Here is a 15,902-nt window from a genome sequence, read left to right on the forward strand (position 1 = left end):
ACTATGTCGTCAGCGAATCTGAGGTGGTTTAACTTGTTGCCATTAACGCTAATGCCATAGGTTAACCAATTTGTAGTTTTGAAGACGTCTTCTAGGGCTAGGTTAAAAAGCTTTGGCGATATTGCGTCTCCTTGTCTCACTCCTCTCTTAATGGGGATGGGATTTGTATTTTCGTCTAGTTGTACTATCATAGTTGCATTTTCATATATATTATGTATTAGTTGCCTATATCTCGAATCTATTCTACAATTATTAATAGCTTGTTCTATGGCCCACATCTCGATACTATCAAACGCCTTTTCATAGTCGACGAAGGCAAGAAATACGGGTAGTTGGTATTCATTTGCCTTCTCTATCAATGTTCTCATTGTCAGCAGATGGTCTGATGTACTATATCCTTTGCGGAAGCCAGCCTGTTCGACCGGTTGGTAATTGTCCATTTTGTAGGTTAACCAGTTGTTAATAATTCTCATAAATAGTTTATAATTGACTGAGCAACGATATAGGTCTATAATTCTGTAGATCACATTTGTCCCCTTTTTTGTGTAAGAGTAAGATATAGATATATATATATATATATATATATATATATATATATATATATATATATATGTATATATATATATATATATATATATATATAAAGTTGACACTTCAGCAAAAGCTTTGCTATCGCTATGATGAATTGCAAGGCTATATATATATGGCGCAACAGTCCAATTCGTCAAACATTCTGTGTATGAATCGGTATCATTAGGATCTTATAACGTTATTTCCGCACATTCCATGCTTCATCAGAGATCTGGGAATGATACTTTTCCGAAGTGTCTTACATTCAAAAAACAAAAGTGACTAATTATTTCAGAAAAATGGTAAATCTGGCAACGTTACGTAAACCAAATATCAAATGTACATATTGCAAAATAGGTGTATCCCTGTTTTTGTAATTAAAGTTTTTAGTTTTAGTGCAAATCCACTCCAATATCTTCTAGAATGTCTTGTGTCATCTTTACATGTCCAAATCACTGGACTTTTTCCACCTTTTTGTTCTAAAACTATTTAATTGTGTTCTTTCTACATTATTTTCTTAATTTTATTGCGGCCCATTTTCATTTCGTTTCTTATTTGTCAGTGTCAAACCTTTTCAAGTTTCGATATATCACAATTTCGTCTCAAGCAATCCATTTTCGTAATAATAAATTTGTTTTTAATGGACAGACACAAGTACAACGATTTACCAGTCTTTGTATTTGAACTCATAAACATCAACATGTTATCGCGATTTCAAGGTAATTACCTATCACCAGACGGGTGTGTACAAGTTTAAACCCGAGACCAACAAGACTTATCTGCATATTTGAACGAAAACAATTCAATAATCATTCCTTTATATTTTTACGAAAGTCAAAATGTACAAAATAAATCTTCAAAAAAATATTGTTTTATTTTAAATGCATGTAAGGCAGTTCTACGCATCTACGCGATGTTTCTATTTCCTATTTGAATGATTTCATACTCCTATTTGTATTATCTTTTTTGTATTGTATTTTAAAATTTTTCATTTCTAAATGAGACAGTAAATAGTAGTGTAGTAAATTGTCAAAAGGTCATTTTTAAAGTAAACACAATCAATTAGAATTAGTAGACGAACTAGAATATATTTTCAAATCTATCAATTGGACCAGTCAAAGAATCTTCATCAACGAAGAATATTTAAAGAAAAGACAGGTAAGATTTCAATCAAAATTTCAGTTTTCAAAACTGAAATCAAATCTCAACTGACTTTTCTGTATTTTTTTTACTCACGTTTTGAATATAAGAAATCAGTCCGCCAAAGGTTCTTCTTTAGTGAATTAATATGTTATGGAATGAAAATTTAGATTCCCCTGTCAGTTCATTTATCGTCTGTTTTGCTTTGAGAATTGTAGAAGACAAAGATTTGGGCAACTACCTAAATTTTCGTTTTAAAAACTAAGAAATCTTACTAAGATACTAAGAAAGACTTTTTGTTTTTTTTTTTTAATATTTAGATCATCTTGATAATGTATTACTAACATCAACAACTAAGTATAGTGACATCAAATCTAGCAAAATCATCACAACTATGTACGATCATGGAAAAATCAGAATAAAATTCAAAAAGTTCAAAATCTATTTTTATTTGTATATGTTTACAAGGAGATTTCCTTCACCAAAAGTTAATTTTTGAATTAATAATGTGGTACTGTTTCCAAGAAACTAAATGAAATAATAAATAAATAGGTTGTACTAATCTTTAGCAACGAACTATGACTACAAATCAAACGTAAAACCCAATTTACCAATAACATCTAATTGCGCAGAGTACCTAGCAACTCCAGCCTTATTTTCTGCTATACATACAAAGACCCCCGCGTGATTTTCTTGCACGGAATCAATCGTGATAGTACTGACTTTCTTTCCCACTTTGGTTATAACAATTCCATCCATATATCCCAAACTGATATTGTTGTGCAGCCACGAAAAGTTTATCGGTAGATCCCCTTTATGAATGGAGCAAGAAGTGGAAGTAGAGTCTCCCGTGTTTACAGGTTCGTCTCCGAAAGAAAAAGGAGTGATTTGAGGTATAACTGGAAAATTTTACAAGGTGAGGACGATTTAGTTTTGTTAATGTATATAAATTGAGCAATTAGGTACCGTTAACGTTTAAATATGCCGAGTGTTTAGCTACTCCTGCTGAGTTTTCTGCTACGCAAGTGTATTCTCCAGTATGACTAGCTTGAGCAGCTTCTATAGTTAGCTGGCTGACCCGTTTATTGCTACTTGTCACAGTAACTCCGTTAATTGTGTTGATACTGTGTCCATTCAACATCCAATGGATGTTTATAGGAAAGTCGCCTTTCGTGGTAGTGCAAATAACCACGACTAGGTCACCGGAATTGACAGGTTCGCTGCCGAAGTCGAAAGGATGAATTTGGGGCGGAACTGCAAGAATTTCAGTCAAGTAATATTTATGAGTAAGTAATTTTAACACACTATCAAGTAAAATACTAATTTTAGATATTACTAATATGTTTAATTATGTTCGCCTATTTCGCACAAACTGAGCACCTTGTTTGGTTATAAAAGCTTTTTCAGAAACGTAGGTGCATTAAATCAAAAAACAAAAAAATGAGGAAGTAAAGTTGTTGAAGCATGGGAAAGCACTCCTACTCTAAGATCAAAATTAAAAGGAAACAACTATCCGAAAGAAATTAAAAAGTTAATTAAAGAGAAAAGAAAACTAAGAAGGAGGTGGCAACAAATCAGAACTTTTCAAGATAAAATAAATTTGAACAATGCTGGTCAAAAACGTAGAACAGGGATTCAAAACAGAAAAAATGAGTAAATCAGTTCTGACCTCAGACAGATAACGGATGATAGCAACACTAAGTACTCTCTACGGAAAGCAAAAAAAGGCTGAAAAAGCCAGTAACCTATTCTCTAGCCATTAAACTAGAAGACGGTAGCTGGGCTAGAAGCAATAAGCAGAAGACAGACATATTTGCCATATATTCAGAAAATACATTGACTCTACAATATTTTACTGTTGTGAGCTGGTCATGTTGATAAATCATTTTGTAACTCTACTCCAGTATAGGTTACTCCAAGTTATACTTCAGGGAAATATTGGAGGCAACAGAGGTTCAGAAAGAAGAAGAATTTCCTGACTTGCAAACCTGCGCAAGAGGTTTAGCAACATCAACCGAGCTATTCCGCAACGCAGTAAATAGAGTTGGCATTGCCTTGATGGTGGCGAACGTCCGGAACGGTTAGGGCACTTTAAGTCGAAGATATTTAATAATTGCTTTAAAACAAGTTTTGGATAAGAAGTCGAAATGATAGGAATATATAATTTGAATTACAATCTTTTACAAAATTTTTCACGGTAAAGTCGCTAAATATAAAGTCAAACAAGGTGCTCAGAGTTTTATGTGTTCTTTAATCGATATAGCATATTTTACGATGATATTTCTTCTCTCAATAGCCGATTAATATGGGTTAAAAAGGTAACAGTGCTAAAAGGCAAAGGTATACACTAAATACCTAACCTTGGAAAATGTTGGAAGTTCATCGCAACTTCACACTCCTGAAAAATAAAACAATCAGGTGTGGGGTAAAGGGCTGAATAGGTAAAATAATAAAACACTTAAACTTAGGAATACCAGTGACAACTTGATTGCCTACTGTTTGAGCTCAATACACAAAAACGTTTTAGTTGATTTCATTTTAAAAATAATTAATATTGACATTTTTGCCGCCAATTATTAACAATTTCTCAAGCAATTTATCAGTTGGAACAGTCCTTAATAATGAAATTACTGGCACAGTGATTTGTAGCTATGAACAAATATTTCGTAGCTTTAAATTTTGTAAAAGATAATGACAATAGAAGGAATGGATTAATAGAAAGAAAAGACTCATTCACAATCTATTTAATAGTAATGTGGTTATAAAAATTTATAAAAATGAGCGTTTTGCTAAAACTGTGTAAATCAAATACAGAGTAAGTCAAAACACAAACTCAGTATTTGCTCAGTATTTTTAAATGCAACCCCTTTATTTTAAATCACCATCATAAGCTAAAGTCAATGCAGTTTAATTTGTCCTAAGTATTTCCTATGCTTATACTGAATAGTTTTGGAAATATTTTAAATTGTAATAAAAAAGGGTTATTTCATGAATTCAATTTATTATTTGGGTTTACTTCACTATTTACAGATATATTTAAGCAGCACAGAAAAAAAAATAAAAAATAAAATAAGGAAATTGTTATTCCCATTATAGAAAGTGTTCGAAATCAGTTCCTATGTGATTAAAATCAAGGTTGCTATGAAGTAGTGATAGTGAACGTGGTGATTTTTAAATTACGGCGTGAAAAGTTACCGTGATATTTAAATAACGGTGATTTCAAATGGTTTTAAAATAAATAACGTGCTGAGCCAGGGAGACCCTCTCTCCTGTATACTGTTCAATCTGGCTCTGGAAAAAGTAATACGGATGTCACAAATCACAACCACTGGTTCTATATATAATAAATCAGTGCAAATCCTGGTCTATGCTGATGATATCAATATTGTTGGGAGAACGAAAAACGCTGTACGAGAGCAATAAAAGAATCAGCTACAAAAATGGGTTTAATAATAAACACCAACAAAACGAAGTATAGGAAAATAAGCACGCAACCACAAATCCTACGACCTCTTGTAATAAAAAACGACGTCATCGAAGCAGTGAACAAATTTGTATACCTGGGAGCGCTTCTTAATACTGAAAATAATACTACTGCAGAGATAAACCGCAAAATTTTCACGGCCAACAGATGCTATTTTGGGTTCAATCTCCTTCTTAAATCCATAATTATATCGAGAAATACAAAAATAAAAGTCTACAAAACAATAATACGCCCAGTCCTCACATATGGTTCAGAGACCTGGACTCTTAACAAAAAGTAATGAAAACATGTTTCGAAAGAACAGTACTAAGGCGAATCTATGAAGCAGTGAATGACAATGAAGTGTGGAGACAACCAGATATCGTAAAACATATTAAAATAGGACGTCTGAGGTAGGTAGGCCATGTAATGGGGATGGAACAAAATGACCCAGCTAAAAAAACGCTCCTTGATAGACCCATTGGTCAGAGAAGAAGAGGAAGACCCAGAACAAGGTTCCTGGATAACATCGATATTCTTGGAAAATCGATGTATCAGGGTTTTTCTTCCCTGCGAAGACAGGTTTTATGGTAAGCCCTGGGGTAGGAGAGGCAAACTCTTTTGCATCTTGTTTGGGTCCTAAAATTGACCTTCTCAGCAAAATTCAGCAGGTTCGTCTGGTTTTTAGGGATCAAAACTCAGACGACTAGACTAAGCCGGGAGAGGAATAACTTTCAGATAAAAATCATCAAATAACCAAAATATCAATTAAAAATTATGTAGATAATATCGACAACATTATAAAACATTGTATCATCAATTTCTACCAACATGCCGAAATTGTTCGTGAATAAAGTAGAGAAAGGACGCAATTTGAAAAGTAGATCCCAAAATTTGCAGATAATAAACAGCAAACACAGATTATGGAAGAAATCGATTAGAAAATGACATATTTTAAAAACCATTGCAGCAATTTCTTTAATACGGCCCTGAAAATATTTTATTTTAACATTCCTATATTAACTACCATTTTAATTTAAAATACTTTATATTTCTTTGTATTTTGGAAGAGATTTCCCAGATGGAAATATTTATTATAATATTATTATTAATAACGAAACAGTAAGCAATCATGTCATCTTAGTTATCCCTTCTAAACTATTTCCGATCAAGTTAGATCTACCGTTAACGTCAAGAGTAGCAGTAAATTTGCTTTTTCCTGCTGCATTCGTAACGATACAGGCGTACTCTCCTCTATGGTGCGGTTCTACCGAGTTAATATTTAAGATACTGGCTTGACTCCCAAAAGCAGAAGTTGAAATGCCCTTGGAGTGATGAGTTATGTGATGGGTGTTATGATACCATTTTATTTTTAACGGACGGTCGCCTTGAGGGACGTAGCAAGTCAAGATGGCGCTATCGCCTGCGTTTAACGGACCGTCGAATTGAAAAGGGCTTATGACAGGTGCCACTGCAAAGAGCGTTGAAGAAATACCGTCATTGATGTATCGTTTACCAAAAGCATTTGATTTTTTTAAACCTTAGTCCACATTATTGATCCTCCTACAGTATTGGTTGTTTTGTATATTATATAAATTCCCTTCAGATGATTTTAATTTATCGTTAAAGACGCGCATAAAATGATTTGGTAAGCGATACATCAACGAGCGTACTCAAAAAAAGTTTCTTGTTTCGACAGCGTTGAAAAACGAAGCAAATCAATAAAACACATGGGCCTCCCTTAAGCTTATAACCAAACACGTCAAAGAACAAAGAAAACATTTTGTATAATGATGTCGATAGTATGTTGCTGCCGCTAAAAAGCATGAGTTGCTGATGCTGTAAAAAAATCTTACCTTCGAACAATCAAATTCATACGCTGAAAGAAAATTTTCATCAGAGTTATGTTAGGAGAATTTGTATATAAACAATCACAAATGAGAATCAATACAAAAATATACAATGATAGACATATTCAAAGTAACAGAATTGATGACGACTGCTGACGAGAGATAGTTGATGACAAATGTTTGAAGAGTTTTTTTTTAAACAATCGTAAAAAGTGAAAAAATCATTTTTTGGCTATAAAACGTTTCTTATACATGTAAGAGAAAAATAGTTTAAATATAAGTTCTATATCTTAGAAAGATCTTTAATCTGCGAGTTTCCAAATTAAGATAAATAAACGATTGAGCGAGATAACTACAAAAACCCCTAATTTGTACAGTAATTGATAAAGGTTAATAAGTAACTCTGCTTTTTGCATAATGACATGTAATAAACCTACTTGAAATTATGACAATTAATGAGTTATTGAAGTGTGGTAAATCTCTGCTAGATTGACCAAGTAGTTAGTAAGTTATTCAATTTGTTTATCATGGAGAGCGATTATTTAAACAACTGTACTTGCCCAAACAGTGACCATAGATCGCAATTGATTCCTATTTCCGGGGAAACATGTCCAAACCCAAAGCATTTCCATTTCCACCCTTTCTCCCACCACTTCCAAACCAACTCGCCAACACGCACTAGCCAAGTCCGGCGTCTTAATGGCTTAAAACCCCAAAAGTTATTTTCCATGAAAGACGAAACTACTGAACGGCCGTCAGTCTCCGGCGGCTCCAACACCCCCAACCAAGGTAACGGTTGGAACAGGTTTGGAGCAGAGGGTGCTAAGAATCCCCGGAAAAAATCAGGCTACTACAAAGAGCGACAAATGCATATTACTTCATACAATGTTAGAACTCTTATATCAGACCAGAAGATGATGTAACTGAAGGAAGAGCTGAAAAACATAAACTAGGACATCATCGACCTCAGTGAAATAAGACGAAGAGGAGAAGCCCAAATTACACTTAAATCAGGACACGTAGGATGAAGAAATTGAAAATTTTATGAGGACCCAAAAACAGCGTTACATGCCACATCAGCATATTACACAATAATTATGGGCGACTTTAATGCGAAAATGGGGTTTAAACAAGATTATGCAAAGGTAGCAATGGGTAAGTATGGCTATGGCGACCGAAATGTACGATTTTGCAACTTTTTAAGCAACAAAAAAGGATAGGAACGTTTAGAAAACGCCATTTTAAAGGTTTTTATACGACTTAAAGTTTCTTTTCTTCTCAAAGTTGTTTCAAACGCTCTACTTTTTGCTGATAGATGAAAAAAGCGAAAATTTACCGGTTTTTGACCTTAATTTGTTAATAAATTAATTAAGTCCAAAAATTCTACTGCAGGAAACATAGAGGTTCTTGTTACAGAGGTTTATACTACTCAAAACAACTGTCGTTTGCCTGGCCGGTTCAGTGTCACAAACAGGGTACTTTTTTTGCTTATTTCACTGGTCTATATTTTCAAGTAGTTATACTACATGTCATTATTCAAAAAACAAAGTTATTAACAGTTATAAATTACTGCAAAATAATGGTTTTTTGCAGTGATTGCTCGGTCGATTGTTTATGTATTATAATATAGAAATTCGCAAATTAAAGAACTTTTTAAGATCTACAGCTTGGTTTTACAAACGTATTGTAGGCAAAAAATAATTTTTCCTCTTTGTATGATTGTTTAAAAAAAGCAAAATATGCAATAAAACGAAATTTTTCACAGGACTGGGGTATAGATCACCTGTAATTATAAGGAATTCCAAATCTAGCATGGGACTATTTCCAAAGATAAGTCTAATATAGAGTCTACGTGTGTACAAAAACGTGTTCCCTAGCCTGTACAAAGCTAGAACTGTTAGATATTCTCAACAGATATGTCTTTATGCAAAAAGGATTTTTCTTTGTGCATAGATAAGAAGTTCTGAGCAATTTTATACACATAGTTCTGAAGGAAGAAAATAAATTCGATGTAATAAGAGTCTTATCAGATGACTTATTATAAAGAATGGTCACCAAAAAAGAATATATGTATTTTTCAAACATGGAATTAATTCATAGTGACACTGTTAAAATACAAAGATCTATTATAGATAAAGCAATCACTAAAAATTGAAATTGATGGACCATATTAAAAAAAGTCAAGAATAAAACGGAAAATCAACAGTTACTCATGACACATGAGCACATCTGGGCGGGGACTTCACCCAGAAACTCATTTGAAATTGTTTATATACAAATATTCACTGGAGCATCAGTTTTCATTTTTGAAAAAATTAATAAACAAGTACGAAAATAGTACAATATACTACACGTATTTGTTTAAAAATTACTTTAAAATGATCTGCTCAAAAATTGCTATTTTAAATAAACACAAAACCCTAAAAAAATTGTCAAATATAATTTATAAACTACCACAAAATTTATTTTGTATTTTTTGTAATATTGGTATAAAACCTAAATAGTCTTAATTTTTTTTTCCATGATCGTCTTTTTTATTTTGTCTATTTGTTTGACATCCTCAATAATCGTTTCAATTCTCAAAGGATCTCCATACCTTTCATCCTTATTGTAATTCCATTATAAACCACAAAGAAATGTCTTTGTGGTTAGTAAACTAGTAAATTAATTGTAATGCTATCACTAAACATTAACTATTTTATAAAACATAGTTTTTTGTTATTATCATATATATATATATATATATATATATATATATATATATATATATATATATATATATACCCGGTATTTAGGCGGCACACGCCTTTCCGGTAGGGATCTATGGAGGAGTATCACCAAGCCGCAAGTCCTTATCTCTTGCCGTACTGCTCCACCATAGGCCGATCAGATACCAGCATATTCTAGACTAAGCCGCATATTCATTTAGAATTTTAAACTGCTGCGTTAGCCTTTTTGTTTTCTGTACACCGAGCTGGGGATTGAACTGACAGCTCTCGCAGTGAAGCGAAGGAGAAGCCAGCCGCCCAGCCCGCTTGGCTATCCGATCGACTTTGTTATTATCATACCTCTTTTTAATTGGTAAATCATGCATCCTCGAGATTTTTGTTTCGTTTTTTACCAATGTTGGTACTTTGTTATTAAATTTTTTTATCTTTATTACTAAATGCTACCAAGGAATTTATGACCAAATTCACTTCATTTAGTAAAATGAGAGAAGCTTCTTTGATTCTTCGTCATTTGCTATATGTTTCTTTAAAGGCTAATAATAAATCGTCAGATTGAACTTCATGGTCATTTTTTTTATCTTAAATTATATTTGCATATCTGCGATCGATCATCTTCTGTATTTAATGTAAGATCCGTATTCAATTAAATTAATCAGCAAAGAAGAGCAAAATTAATCTAACATTTCTTTAAATTATTTGAGATTTCACTCAGATAATTTTTTTCCATTTTCGGCCTTCCTTCTGCATAATCACAAAGTTTTGATCCTAATTACTGAAATTTTGCAGTATTACAAACATTATTTTGTGGTAGTATTTATAAAGATAAATAAAATAAACGACTCACCCATGACTTGAACTTCTAACGATCCTCTAGCGCTGTATCCTTGGGAGTTCTTGGCTACGCAGACGTAGGTGGCTTGGTCAGATGCTCGTTCGACGTTTTCGATGATGAGGGTACCGTTTGGAAATACTTTCTGTTTACGGTTGATTGGTAGTAAGCGTCCATCTGGAAATATACTGTTATTGTATTGTTATTCATATGTAAGAGATGGAATCTCTAGCTTTCTTTTAATAAATATTTGTTATCCTACAAATCTATAAGAATTAGTCTTCCACAAAATTGATTATAACATAGCATATTATATATTATATATATTTATTATATAACAGTATTTAGGGTGTCACCATGTCCTGATAAGTTTTCAGTTTTTCTAGTGATCTTGAAAGTTTGCCCTTCACCTACGCGAGGGATCTTCCTTGTGCTGCGATGACTGTGTCATCTCCGTATATGAACTGTATGGTTTACAATGTATTGGTTGGTTGTTCGTGTAAATGTTGAATACCAGGGGAGCAAGCACACTACCCTGGGCCAATCCGTTCTGTTATGTTCTCCAGCGGCTGTTTTGACTTTACGAGTGTAACATAAAAGTTATTTGCCATGAGATTTTCTTAATATCGTCTATAACATCGTCTATTGATATATAAGTAGGAGAATTCGATGATATCAAAAGCAAACGTGGGGTCCGACAGGGATATATACTATCACTCTTGTTCTTTAACATATACTCTGAGGAAATCTTATTAAGATTAAGGAAATCTATGATTAAGATTAAAGCAGAAATCTGAATTTGGTTTCGAAAATTAGTCTACGGATTTATTTATCAGATGTCGCTATTGCGTGCAGATCGAAGCCATTTTAGTGTTGCTTCTACTATGACAGGAAAGATTGTTTTCACGTTCAGAGCGTTTGTGCATAGCCGCTCCGAAGATTCCTTTTAGGATGAAATACGTATAAGCGGATATACAGACGCACTATACGTGAAATCAAATCTTAACTGTCTTTCCTTTTATTTCGATATACTTTTTATGATTACGAAAAACCAATTCGCTAAGGATTTTTGCTTAGTTGAGGAGATATGTTGTGGAATGCAATTTTAGATTCCCCATGTCTCTAATTACATCTTTATCAAAGTCTGTTTTTCCTTGCATTCTTAGAAGGCACAGATTAAAGCAGAAATCTAAATTTGGTTTCGAAAATTAGTTTACGGATTTAAATAATATACACTTGCAGCTTGAAGAGAAAAAAATAATTGAGAGACTTGTCCAGTAGAGTGCTCAGTCACCTCTCTATACGATAATTTCCTGTAATATCGCTAAATTGAAAATTGTTAAGCTTACTTACCTCTTTCCCATACAACGGCTTCCACAGGATGACCAGCAAAGGGACAGTGCACGATCAAGGTACCTCCGGCAACGATAGCCTGCTTCTCCATACTCCTGACGAACGGTAATCCGTACACGTTAATACGAGCCGAATGATCAGCCGAACCCACTTTGCTGCTAGCCACGCACCTGTATAAACCACCATCATTGGTATGAATCGAACTGATATTTAGATGAGACACTACATCACCATTCACTGTAACATACTGGCCGATTTGATACACATCACTATTCGCGAGCCGACGACCGTACAGTTCCCACGTGATTTCAGGAGTTGGATTGCCGGACGCGATGCACTTCATGAAGACGGAGTTACCTAAAACAAATGGAAATGTATGAATATGTATATCAAATATCTAATCTAATAAAATTCTAGGAAAACAGGTCAAGCGGAAACGCAGTTTGTCCGGGACGATAACTCCTAGCACCACTTAGCAAAGAAATCTGAACTGCCAACTAACATTTCAACCGTAATCAATAAGTCCATTAAATTGATTTAACTTTTTTTTTACATAATATTTTGGAGTATTTTCCTTTGGTTTTTTGTTAATTTTTAGTTACTGAACTTTGACATACTATTTAATTCTAATGCGATAGGAAGTTCGCGGGATCAGCAAGTTCTATATGTATAACAGATTTAAAGTAATTGTTCCAATACCTGACTGAACAGTTTCTTCATTGAAAGCGTGCCTGATTTGGGGTGGTTCGAATCGTCCTCCTAGTTTCAGCTCCGCCGTAGCTTCCGCACTTTCCTGGTCATTCCTGATGAAGCACTGGTACATTCCTTTATCCTCTTTGCGCACAGCTTCAATTTTAAGGACTGGATCGCTGTGGTCGATTGGGTTGCCATCTTTCAACCAGCTGACAGTCTTGATAGGGTTACCTGAAACGAACAAATGGATATTGAGAACACAAATTCATGTAACATTGATTTGTCTGTCACTCAGTCTCCTAAGCCCCAGATCACTTTACTTGTACACTGTTTATTTTTCATTGCATCACTGTACAATAGTATGTAGGCATGAACTTAGAACTAATATACACCAATTAATGAAAGAAGCCTGGGAACAAGAAATAATGCCAAAAGAATGGAGTGGCTGTATTATCGTGCCAATACATAAAAAAGGCAGAAAGGATACATGTGGCAACTACAGGGGAATCTCACTAATCGGTACTACATATAAGATATTAGCTTCAGTTGTACTAAAACGATTACTGCCATATACAGAGGAAATTATTGGCGATTACCAATGCGGCTTTAGGCCTGGAAGATCAACAATCGACCAAATATTTACTATCAGACAAATGCTAGAAAAGTATTGGGAATATAATAAAGAAGTACACCAGATCTTCATAGATTTCAAACAAGCATATGATTCCATAGATCGCTTAAAACTGTGGAGTGCAATGATGGAGTTAGGCGTACCAAAGAAGCTGACCATGATTGCGCGAATGTGTGTCAACAATTCCTTTGCACAAATTAGAATAGGAGGCAAAACTTCAAAGGCTTTCGGCATAAGCACCGTCCCCATTACTATTTAACCTAGCATTGGAATATGCAATGCGAAAAATCTATACCAGAGTCAAACCAGACATAACTGCCAGAGGAGCAAAGATTATTCTCGCATTTGCAGATGATGTAGATGCAGTAGCACAGACAACACTGGAAGTTAAGGATATAGTATCGAACTTTGAAGAAGCAACACTAAGCGTAGGCCTGAAAATAAACGAAGAAAAAACTAAATACATGGTCGTATCAAAAAAGGAACGACAGCGAAAAAGACAAAACATTACCATAAACGATCATAATTTTGAGGTGGTCACAGAATTCAAATACCTAGGAGCAACAATTACCAGTGAAAACACAGGAGAACGGGAGGTTGAAATACGAATACTGGCGGGGAATAAATCATTCTTTGCCATTCAACATCTAATGAGGTCAAAGCTTCTCTCAAGGCGTGCCAAAATCCAAATTTACAAAACCATAATACGACCAGCAGTGACATATGGAAGTGAAACATGGACATTGAGAAAGAAAGAAATCAATAAGCTATTAGTATGGGAACGCAAAATCCTGCGAATTATATATGGTCCTTGCAGGGACAGCGTGAAAAATGAATGGAGGAGCAGATACAACAATGAAATAGAGACTCTCTTCGGGAAAGGAAATATCGTAAAATACATAAAAGCCAATAGATTAAGATGGGCAGGCCACGTGGTACGGAGTGATGACGACAGACTGATTAGCAATGTGTTTTGGGAAAGACCAGATGGTAGAAGATCGACAGGAAGGCCTAGAAAAAGGTGGAAAGACGCAGTCAGGGAAGACCTGGAGAAGATGGAAGTAAGGCCATGGGAAATAATAGCACAGGATCGGAATCAATGGAAGGCAATAGTAAACGCGGCAAAAACTCACGAAGAGTTGTAAAAGCCAATGATGATGATGACTGTACAATAGTGGAAAGATACAAACAAAATGGATAAACATTAACTAACCAAACAGATACTACATTCACAAACCGAAAAAAAGAATTTGGGGGAGGCCCCTTGATAATGTGGAATAAAGTTTAATGCTGGAACAGACAAGAAATGCCTAAACCCTGAATTGAAGAAGAAATAAATGACGATGAAGGAATCATAAAAATAAAAAATTTTAGCAAGAATAAAAATATAAGTTCGGAAAATGTTGTGATAACTTCTATTTGATTTAACCCCTTACCGCATAATGGGTCATATATGGCACAATACTTAGTTTTATATCTAACCGTTAGAGATCCAATAGAGCACATATTTCGTATAACCGGTAATAAAGCGCCATTTGCGAATAGCCGTGGTTTGACAGCTGTTCATAAGAATTGTGCAATTTGATATTCAATTATCGAAGTTTCTACTGAATATTTTTGTACAAAAAAATAGCAACATCATAGGATTAAGAAAGAATTTCAGTAAGTATTATCACGTATTTCTTTATATTTTGGTATTTTTTTATCAAAAATATGCTTGTGTCATATATGCCACAATATGGACTGTCGTGCAAAACTCTCTTTCATATATGGCACAATATGCGTTCTGAACTAGGTATTACTTTTTTTTTATTTTAGATAATGGATCCAAAAAATTTTTATGGTGAAACTCTTATGGTAGTGGACATACCAGATGGTAGTGAAGACGTGGGACTAAGATGATGATATTTCCCCATTATATTAGCCCCAGAGTCAGACTATGAAGATGATATAATAGATAATAATGAATCAGATAATATTATCCTAGGAACGGATTTAGAAAGCAGTTCGGATAGTGAAGATAGGATTTCTCGGTTCTACTGACCTGTCACCTGAGTTGCAACAAGCGAATTCCCCTTACGCATTTTTAATTTTTTTTTTAAATGAGATGATCAAAGATATAGATTATCAAAGTATATTGTATTCAGTGGAAAAAAGACCTCAAAAACCTTTGAAACTTTCTGAAAATAAGCTAGAGCAGTTCTTAGAAACCTGTATTTATGTGCCAATAGTGCAATTGCCAAACGCTAGAAGTTATTGGAACTCCAGCCGGAATCATCGATTAATCTCAGATGTTATGTCATGCAATAGATGGGAAGAAATAAAACGTTTTTTCATTTTGCGGACAATAACGATGCTATTGTTGCCGGTAATTTTAGTTATGATAAACTTTTTAGTTCCGAAAGAGGAATTGTTAGCCATAGATGAGCAGATAATTCCAACAAATGCGCGTTCATGTATAAAACAATATAATCCGAAAAAGCTCCACAAATGGGGATATAAGGCGTTTCAGGAGTGGTGTCAGCGGATTTTCCTACAATTATGAAATTTTTGTAGGAAGCCAAACTAATGTCGTACCCGTTTTCCTGATTTAGGATTAAGTTCAAATGTTGTTCTTCGGCTAACACAAACAGTACCAAGACTT

General features: G+C 34.2%; 1 protein-coding gene across 5 annotated transcripts in view; it reads right to left on the bottom strand.

Moving 5' to 3' along the window:
* Dscam1 (Down syndrome cell adhesion molecule 1) overlaps positions 1 to 15,902 on the bottom strand; it is a 501,009-nt gene that overhangs the window by 228,531 nt on the left and 256,576 nt on the right. For 4 of the 5 annotated variants that reach the window (XM_072545254.1, XM_072545251.1, XM_072545252.1 and 1 more), the window contains exons 1-3: positions 12,634 to 12,854; positions 11,935 to 12,291; positions 10,597 to 10,758 (exon numbers count right to left, since the gene is read on the bottom strand). In XM_072545254.1, the coding sequence (XP_072401355.1) occupies positions 10,597 to 10,758; positions 11,935 to 12,291; positions 12,634 to 12,757 (643 nt within the window). In that variant the 5' untranslated portion in view covers positions 12,758 to 12,854. Of the gene's footprint in view, positions 1 to 2,676; positions 2,965 to 10,596; positions 10,759 to 11,934; positions 12,292 to 12,633; positions 12,859 to 15,835; positions 15,844 to 15,902 lie in introns of those variants that run through there. The other variant, XM_072545256.1, reaches the window with a different exon arrangement.

Source organism: Diabrotica undecimpunctata, chromosome 9 (genome assembly GCF_040954645.1).
Source record: "Diabrotica undecimpunctata isolate CICGRU chromosome 9, icDiaUnde3, whole genome shotgun sequence".
Classification (NCBI taxonomy): Eukaryota; Metazoa; Arthropoda; class Insecta; order Coleoptera; family Chrysomelidae; genus Diabrotica; species Diabrotica undecimpunctata.